Source organism: Eurosta solidaginis, chromosome 5 (genome assembly GCF_040869045.1).
Source record: "Eurosta solidaginis isolate ZX-2024a chromosome 5, ASM4086904v1, whole genome shotgun sequence".
Lineage (NCBI taxonomy): Eukaryota > Metazoa > Arthropoda > Insecta > Diptera > Tephritidae > Eurosta > Eurosta solidaginis.
Genome location: NC_090323.1, coordinates 55,170,766 through 55,180,944, shown reverse-complemented (window position 1 = coordinate 55,180,944; position 10,179 = coordinate 55,170,766). Strand labels below are relative to the sequence as shown.

The 10,179-nt window shown below is 36.8% G+C and overlaps 1 protein-coding gene across 6 annotated transcripts in view; it reads right to left on the bottom strand.

Moving 5' to 3' along the window:
• The window catches only part of knrl (knirps-like), a 188,258-nt gene that overhangs the window by 25,525 nt on the left and 152,554 nt on the right, over window positions 1-10,179 (bottom strand). For all 6 annotated transcript variants that reach the window (XM_067757509.1, XM_067757508.1, XM_067757507.1 and 3 more), the window contains one exon: window positions 6,303-6,380. In XM_067757509.1, coding sequence (XP_067613610.1) covers window positions 6,303-6,380 — 78 coding nt within the window. The remainder of the gene's footprint in view (window positions 1-6,302; window positions 6,381-10,179) is intronic.

The window sequence follows — 10,179 nt, the reverse complement described above, 5'->3', positions numbered from 1 at the left end:
CGTGGACAAAAGCGCGGGGTTGCAAAATTTCTAAGATCATGTGCAAAGCCTCAAAGACTCACAAAGTGGCTCATATATCTGAGGAGAAAAGACTTAAGGCTCACGATGGGTATACTGATTGGACACTGCCTTCTGTAGTCACAGGCGTTTAAGTTACACCAGTAACAGCAAGTGTAGGAAGTGTGTGCTGCAGGAAGAAATGGTTGAGCACGTTCTGTGTCGTGTCCTGCGGTCGCCAGATCAAGGCTTCTGCTATTAGGGGCGGCAGAGCTGCCAGAGGCAGCAATTAAGCTGGGTACTAGAAAACTGCTAGTATTTACCAATAGGAACGAGTTGAGTTAAAAATCGAACTAACTAATTAATAAAACTATCGAATGAAGAGAATAAAGAGATATCTAACTGTCAAATTTATTACCGCTAGCATAGTGTTTATGGATATGAGTTTTTCAAAAAATCATAAATTTTTCGTTATAGCTGCGCATCCATTTACTTTAGTATTATTTAAAAGGTAATGTAAGTGGATTTGTGTAGCCACAATAATAAAGAATCTTACTCATGACTAACCCATCAACAACACGTAATGCCAAATTAAAATGACGTGTGAAAATTATGCCCTTAGTATAACATAGCGGTAAAGCTATAATTTTTTTTTTTTTTTGTTTTATAATCTAACACTCATTATTTTTAAGCCATTTTTTATTTTGCTCTACTAATTGCCTGTTTGTTATATTTTTGTTTAAAAACTGTGAAATTGAGTTTAGAATTTAATTGGCTATAGTTGTGCAGCAGACATTTGAAAATGACTGTCTATATTTATTTATGGCAAAATGTGTAAATTTATGTATAGTTTGAAGTGTGCAACATTATGTTGAATTCAATTTTATATTATTGATTTTATTAACTAAATTCTCGGGTTTGTGAAACAAACAGACACACACTCATATTTTTATACTTCAGAAGTAGTAAATGAGGCGTGAAGCAGAGAGGACTGTGTAAACAAAATTTTTATGAATTTATTCTTCCTCGTTATTTTTTTTTCAAAAGCTTGATTTGAAGTTGGAGGTATGAAATGAAGTAGTTTTTTATTTTAAATAAATAAATTAATGCGTATCGCCTGTTTCAGTGCCGCAGTAAAGTTCGCTTCTTAGGTCTTACAAAATTAAAAAAGAAACAGAGCTGAACTGATTGGCAATAAACAACTGTGCAATTTAAATTTTGTTTCTTCTAAGCGGCAACAACAAAAATTAACTTTGCTACAACAATAAAAACTTGAGCAAAACTGAACAAAAACGAATGAAAATATATTAGAATTCACGAGCAATAAGAAAACTACTAAACAACGCTCAATACTTAGCATCACGATAAGCTGTACAACAGCAAAAAAAAAAAAAAACATGTAAGGAAGGTTAAGTTCGGGTGTAACCGAATATTACATACTCAGATGAGAGCTTTGGAGACCAAATAAGGGAAAATCACCATGTAGGAAAATGAACCTAGGGTAACCCTGGAATGTGTTTGTATGACATTGGTATCAAATGGAAGGTATTAAAGATTATTTTAAAAGGAAGTGGCCATAGTTTTATAGGTGGACGCTATTTCGGGATATCGCTATAAAGGTGGAGCAGGGGTGACTCTAGAATGTGCTTTTACGATACGGGAATCAAACGAAAGGCGTTAATGAGTATTTTAAATGGGAGTGGGCCTTAGTTCTATAGGTGGACGCCTTTTCGAGATATCGCCATAAAAGTGGACCAGGGGTGAACCTAGAATGTGTTCTGTACGATATAGGTATCAAATTAAAAGTATTAATGAGGGTATTAAAAGGGAGTGATCCTTAGTTGGACATGTGAATTCGTTTTCGAGATATCGACCAAAATGTGGACCAGGGTGACTCAGAACATCATCTGTGGGCTAGCGCTAATTTATTTATATGTGCAATACCACGAACAGTATTCCTCCCATGATTCCAAGAGTTTTTGATTTCGCCCTGCACAACTTTTTCATTTTATTCTACTTAATATGGGAGGTGTCACACCCATTTAAAAACTTTTTCTAAAGTTATATTTTGCGTCAATAAACCAATCGAATTAAAATGTTTCATCCCTTTTTTTCATATTTGGTTTAGAATTATGGAATCTTTTTCATTTTTCGTAATTTTCGATATCGAAAAAGTGAGCGCATGAGTTCAGATAAGTACGTGAACTAAGTTTAGTAAAGATATATCGATTTTTGCTCAAATTATCGTGTTAAGGGCCGAGCGGAAGGACAGACGGTCGACTGTGTATAAAAACTGGGCGTGGCTTTAACCGATTTCGCATATTTTCCCAGGAAACTATTATCGTCATAGAATCTATGCTCCTACCAAATTTCACAAGGATTGGTTAATTTTTGTTCAACTTATGACATTAAACGTATTCTAGACAAATTAAGTGAAAAAGGGCGGAGTCACGCCCATTTTCAAATTTTCTTTTACTTTTGTATTTTGTTGAATGTTGACATAATTTGCTTATATACTGTAAAGATAATCAATTTTTTGTTAAAATTTAACTGAAAAAAAAATTTTTTTTTAAAAGTGGGCGTGTTTTTCATTCGATTTGGCTAGTTCTTATATAGCCTTTATATAGTAATAGTAGTAAGGTTCCTGCCAAATTTCATCATGTTATCTTCAACGACTGTCAAATTACGTCCTGCAAAACTTTTAAATTACCTTCTTTCAAAAGCGGGCGGTGCCGCGCCCATTGTCCAAAACTTTACTTTACTTCTATTCTATGTCATAAGGTCAACCCACCTACCAAGTTTAATCGCTTTATCCGCTTTATGAATTATCGCACTTTTTAGATTTTTCGAAATTTTCGATATCGAAAAAGTAGGCGTGGTTATAGTCCGATTTGGTTCATTTTAAATAGCGATCTGAGATGAGTACTCAGGAACCTACGTACCAAATTTCATGAAGATACCTTACGGATTGCCGTTATGCGAACAAGTTAATATACTCTGTGAGTTCTGCTCAGCTGAGTATAAAAATAGAATCAAAAATCGTTTTTTATCTTATGTATATACAGGGTGCTTTAGTGCTCAGTAAAATATTAGAATATTGAATTATTTAATTATTTTTTAGTCTACAAATTTAAAAATTTAACAGACTAAATATGATTATAAATTGAATGTACAAAGTGAAGAATACATACAAATATTATTAAATAAGTGGTTGTTGTTGTTGTAGCGATAAGAACACTCTCCGAAGGCCTTAGGGAATTTTATCGATGTTGATGGTCCTTTTCCGGATGCCCGTACCGGTAACAAGCACCATTAAGGGAGTAGCCCGACCATCTCGGGAACGGTTTAGTATGACCAGCGGGTATATTCTAAGCCCACTAACCCGCTGGAAGTTGTAAGTGGTCGGGTTAGAATGTGATGCTGAGCAGCTAATGAATATTTATCACATCATAATGAGGGATGTGTTGCTTTGGAGGCTGAAAAGGACTCGATTCCTAAACACCCGCCAAAAATATTTGAAGCTGGCAATATGAATGGGGAACTGGAAAGGCCGTGATTTGAAGCCAGCACCCCAATTGATTGCTTATTTAAAGTAGTAAGTAGATATTTTTTTATTACGAAGAACGAGTCGCAGGTTTAAATTTTTTCACAGTGCATATTGAAATCAGTACACAGACAAAGGACAGGGGCTGGACTCAGTAACTGTGAGTATTAAAGTGTACACTCGAAGTTATCTAAACTTTAAATTTCTGATTCTGCAAAGTAAAACTGTAATTAAGAAAACTCTCTGATAAGAACTTCATGAGTTTTCTTGACAGCAGGTGTTCACTATTGTGACATTCAAAACTCACACGCACTGTTGCAGAATTACTTTACAAGGCGTTGGTAAAATTTTTTTATCACTGACATGACATTTTACAATCAGCGCTAATTCAGCAAAATAAAGTGCATAACCCTTAAGGAGTCACAATAAAATTTAAAGTATACATTTTGTGTGCAAATTAGTGCTCAATTAGTGTACATTTTTCAGTTTTTTCACAGTTAGAGAATTCGTGCATTTTGAGGTTGTATTTGTTTGTGTTTTATGGAAAGGTTGCAAATGTCTAGATGGTCTATGAAGAAAATTTCACCAAGCAGAAGTGGGCTATTTTCCATCCTTCTAATAAGTTTTACTAGAAATAATAGATCCAATATATCTACACGACTGTGGAATTTAGAAACATGTATACGTTGCAAACGGATGGGGCAGCGAGGAGGAATGGTGTAGGTATCCCACGTTCCCTTAGCACAGAAAGTAGAAGTTGCTTTTGAACCGATTCTTACTGTCACAGGGGGTCTGAAAACGTGGGTTCCAGATTAACGAAGCTCCTTCCAATATTGGCCTGACCAAAGATATATTCTTTAGACCATTCTTTGACGAACGTCAAAGTTCCTTAGGCTTTGTTCACGCAACACTTTATGTGAAATGTAAATGTGTAATGGGAATTTTCGTTTTTGAAAAATATATTTATATATTCATTTACATTAATGTTGTTGCCTTGAAAATAGTCCCCATTAGATTTTATGCACTTGTGTCAGCGCTTCTTCCGATCTTCGAAACACTTCTTAAACTCGATCTTTGGGATAGCCTTCAGCTCTTTAAGCGATGCGCTTTTAATTTCCTCTATGCTTGTAAAACGACGGCCCTTCAAGGTTTTCTTTATTTTTGGAAATAGAAAAAAGTCGCACGGAGTCATGTCTGGCGAATATGGGGCTGGGGCATCGTTACAGTACTGTTTTAGGCGAAAAATTTACGAACAAGCAATAAAGTGTGAGCAGGTGCATTATCGTGGTGCAAAAGTCATGAAATGCCGCATTGGCCTTTTTCGGTCTAGAATTCCTCCGCTGTTTTACTCACTGAAGACTCATCGTATGCCTTTTTTAACATTTCGCACACTTTTTTACACTTTATTTCATTCTTTACGCAAAATTTCATACAAATCCTTAGATCCATTTTTTTTAACAAATGAAAATCGCCGACCTCATAAAAACACGTCTAACCTATGCAGCTATCACTGACAAAGTAAACAATGAATTCAGTTGAAAATTTTATCATAATTCAGGGACATGTGTGTCAGCATTATAAAAAAAAATGTTTGACAAGTGGACACTCCAAACGCGCGAAATTAAAAAATCCCCGTTATTTTCTGAACATACCTCGTAGATCATTAAACATCATTAAGGGTGGAAACATTTGATTTTCGAGTTCAGGAATAAGGAAAACTTTTTTAAATTAGCAGAAATCCTATACTTGATATTTTAAAATATTCCACATGACATCTTCTCAGCCTGTTATACTTGTGGCATACAATTGGATATGCCGCATGGTTACAGTTATGTTTGTGACTAGTATCATGACGAAAGTCATGAAGGAAGTCATACGCTTAAGAAGAAATGCTCAAGAAACTTTAAATATTACGTTCGAATTCAATTATACAGTCTCATTAGTCAGAAAATGGTAAACGAAATTCAACTTTAAAAACTTTGAGGTTTCCAACAATACACCCTGTATATGTATATAGTTGCATATGTGCATTACATTAGCTAATGATGAAGATGAGTTGAAGGTCGTTCGCAGGTCGCACTAACTAGCCAAAACAACAACAACCTTAATGATAATAAGCGCAATACAATCACAAAAATCACAACAATCACAATGTAAAGCTAGTTAATAAATCAACTGCACGAATTGTCGTTTGTATTTATGTTCACGTATTCTTGAACCCAGCATGAAAAGGTGCACATTGAAAGCACTTTTGATGCGCATATTTAGAGGCAAGATTATATGAAATGCTATAATGGATGTAGAGATGCAAAGGAAATAGAGAGCTCACTTTGAATATACAAACGAGAATTACTCCTCTTGATTGTCTGCTTTATTTGGTACATCCCAATCTCATATAGGGAAGCATTTTTGGACACAACTTATTTCGTAACCATAGATATTAGTAAATTAAAAACCAAGAGCATGAAAGAATGTTACGTCGCCCTATCTGGACTAAGAAGCCAAAGAAATGGGTCTTGGTGTGAATGATGAAAGGAGGTCAAATTTGACGCCGTCAAATGAACCAGTAGCTGAAAATCTTATACCTAAAGAACGGACGCACCACTTTTCGGAAAATTGTGATGCCATTTAAAACTCTGTTCGGAGCCACATGGAATTTTATACACAATTTTTCATTAATAAGGTCGAATGGCTGACCCAAATAACGCTAAAAGAGCTAAGTATAACTTCGAAAAAATAAAATAAAAAACCATAAACTTACCTTACAGCCTTCGCACGTGAATGCACCAAAATGAAAACCTGCCGCTGGCTCGCCACAGACCTTACAGGTCTGGTTCATCTGCAAATAAGGCAGAAAATAATATGTGATTAGAACTTGTGAGATTTTGTTAAACCTAAGTTTTAGATTTTTATTTCCAAAAATGAAGAGGATAGGGGTATTAGTAATATATGTAAACTCTGTTGAAACATTAGTTTTTGTTTTTGATGGAGGACTTTTTGTTTGCGTTGCTAATATCTTCATTATTTCCCATTATTACAGATCTAGAGAATTTCTCATATCCGACCGCACTTCCATACAGTGTATAACACTTATAAACCAACCGAAAATGGCTTTGAAAAAGAGGAGGTAAGTACTTGACGAAATAAACTACAAGGGTATGGCACCATCTACTTCAAATCATTGGGAAACTAAGCTATTAAGACAATAATTGGTTGAATGCCAAGGAAAGAGACAATCCGAAATATTTATACTCCCAGCAACGAGAGTATCAGCCAAACTCATTACTCAAAGCAGAGAGGATATACGAACTCTTATTGGGTAATATACGGCACATTGTAGTCTACGATATCTCCTATCCAAATACCGCTCTCAGAATTGCTGGTTGTCGTTTTATGTCCTCAGAACATCATTTACACAGTGAGGCGAGAGTACTTCCCATAAAGGAAAGAAATGAAATGCTAAACAAACAAATTCTCTTGAATACCCAGAAATCTGGGCATTCCAACAGACATCTAATTAAGAGGCACCGCCCCCGGGGACTTAAGACGTCGATTTTGCAATTATTATGAGGAAATAAGACACCTGATAGTCAAGCAGAATGTAGAAGAAAATTATAAAAGGGTACTCAGTGATATCCAAAACTAGGGAGACTTGCATCACTCTGGCTCAATTTCAATCTGAATACTGTAACAGGTTAAACTCTTTACTATCCAGAATCAACCCCGACATATATGATATCCTTCTTGTAACGTGTCCCTACATAAGACACAATTTTCTCTCTGGTCCACCCCTCTTGAAATTGCAAGTTTCCTTGGACTCCCGTTAGAAGATATTGATGATATACTGTAAGCAAGTTATATTTATCTGCCAGAAAAATTTGTTGTTTTTGTGAGCTAGAGGTTTAAATACCCGTTTATATTTTTTGTAAATGCGTGGTAGGCCGGAGGAGGTATTTAAATACCTTAAAAAAAAGACTAAACATACGGTAATATGCTGAAAGGTCAAGCACAATAGATCTAAATAAAAGCCGCAGTGCATAGGAGTCAAACAAGGTCATAGAAGGTAAGGATAACAGGTAGAGTAGGACGCTGCTAAAATTAAACCAAGTACTGCGCACTGTAAATAGATGCATAAGTGACCATGGACTTCAGCTTGCGACAGCGAAAACTGAGATCGTGGTCCTCACTTAGAGACAAATGCACACCATAACCAATATTACGGTGGTACAAATACGGAGCTCTACAAAATTCCTTGGGGTGAGGCTTGATAGCAAGCTAGCCTTCTCGGAATACTTTCAAAGAACCTGCGAGAAAACTGCGCAGACCAAAGTGTTCCAAAGTCGATTAGTGCAAACATAGGCGAGCCGAAGCTATGTATAACATAGCTGCTTGCTTCCGTTTCAGATTCTATGCTTTTGTACGGTGCAGAAGTTTGTATGGATGCGATAAAACACTGAAAGTACCGAGCAGCTATAACCTCAGTGCACCGCAGTGGGGCGCTATGATTTTCATCACCTTACCGCACGGTATCCGCAGATGCAGTTACTGTTATTTCGGGAACCACACCATCGTCTCTCTGAGGAGAGAAGATCAATTTATCACCTCCGATGAGAAGTAAGCTGAGCTGTTGCTGCCCTGCAGGCACGAAAATAATCTGTCCGACGCTGGCAGCAACAACGGAGCTGCAGTGCTGCAGGCAACTGGACCAGGAAACTGATTCCCGAGCTGAAGCCATGGTTAAAGCGGCCACATAGAGAGGTTTACTTTTACCTGACACAGTTTTTAAAAAGCCCGGCTTATTTCCGGAATATTTCCATCGAATGGGCAAGGTTGAAAATCCGAACGGCTTACACTGTGGGATTACATACGATGCCACACCATTTTCGAATGCGAACACTTCGCGTAAGAGTAGCCAAGAGATCACGTATCGCGCTTTTGTACTCGAAGGCATACTAAGCGCGGACTCAGTTGCGGAAAATTCTCAACAAAAGAAGAAGGGAGGCCTACACACGGAGAAGCTCGCTACTGCAGGGTATTGCATCGAGGCTTAGCAACGCATGCACTAACTGCATTTCCTCCTTGCGTGTAACACAAAAAAAATTAGAATAATAATAAAAATAAAATTAATAATACTTTAAAACTTTCCAGAAATAAATTCACGATTTACTTATTAAGTCCGCTTTTAACAAATGTCAATAAAAGAATTAAATGCGCACAAGCAAATAAAATTAAACAAAATTTCAATTAAAACCAACAAATCCCAACCCAATTGCGATTGAAATCTGAGCGAAAAGTAAACTGTGGCACAACGCAAAAATTCACACGCATGTTCGAGAGCAATAATCAAGAGCGTCTACGTAGTTCTTATATTTCTTGCCATCTATACATACATATATTTATTTATTTCATATTTGTATTATTTTTATTTATTTTTTTTTTTCATTTAGTTGATTGTAAATGACTGTTGTTGTCGCGGCTGTGATTGCACATGCACAATAACGCATGTATGGCAAAAGTCATAATCGCTTGTGAGCGGTGTCCAGCATAAAACACATCCAGTTCCTCGATGTGGCTAGGCTGCGGCTGAAAGCTTACTATAAGCGCTAAGTGCTGAACATTGCTGCTGTTGCTGCTGCTGCTGCTGCTACAACACATATCATAAAACTCATATCAAATAGTTGGTGAATACACATGAAAAAAAAAGGCGGAAAATATTCATTGCCAGCTAGGCATGCGAATGCACATGCGCAATATTCGAATAAACACTATGTAGATGGAGTCAACTGATGAAATCTTGAAAGTAACGTATGAAAAATTGCCCCTGAAGCGGCGCTGAATAGATTAGAAGTGCAGCAAATAGAACAACTCCAACAACGACAACGTTTATTGCTTAGTGGGATGTAGACGTAAATATTTATGAAGGTGCGCATGTGGCAGAGCTCTATAATAAATATCACGTCTTTGAGGAGATCATAACCTAAATTTCTTTTTTAATTATTTGTTACAGTCTTAGTACCAAAATCTGTGGCTATTTTATCTTCTCTCTTTGATAATATGAGCAATTTTGTGATTCTAACATCGTAGGATTGGCACAAGATCTTAGAAATTTTACAGCCCCGCAATTTTTTCACACCTTTCCTGCTTAATGGATCATATGCATGACCTATCTCCTTTTGATTTCATCCAAAACATATTGGGATAACTGCCGCCGATTCGTCGACTGCCAACTCAAAGAACAATCCTTTTTGTTACCTTTTATCCCATTATGACCAGCTACCCAGTAAAGACAAATGGTCCGGCCTGAATCAAGTCTTTCCAATGCTTCTTTAATTCCAAGACTCTTATTGATAAAACACTGTTTGAGGTTATTGCCTTGATCGCCGCCTGACTATCAATATATACATATATTGACGAGACTGCAGCTCTAGCACGCTTCCTCCATATTTCTGCTGTTGACTTCACGGCTACAATTTCCGCCTGAAAGACAATGCAGTAATCTGGTAGCCTGCATGAACTACTTATTCTCGTATCGGCACAGAAAACATCAGAATCGACGCCTTCGTGATTTTGAAACCATACTTTTGATACTTTTGGGCAAACACCCACCGTTAACCAACCTTTGTCCGGTCAAAAGAGGC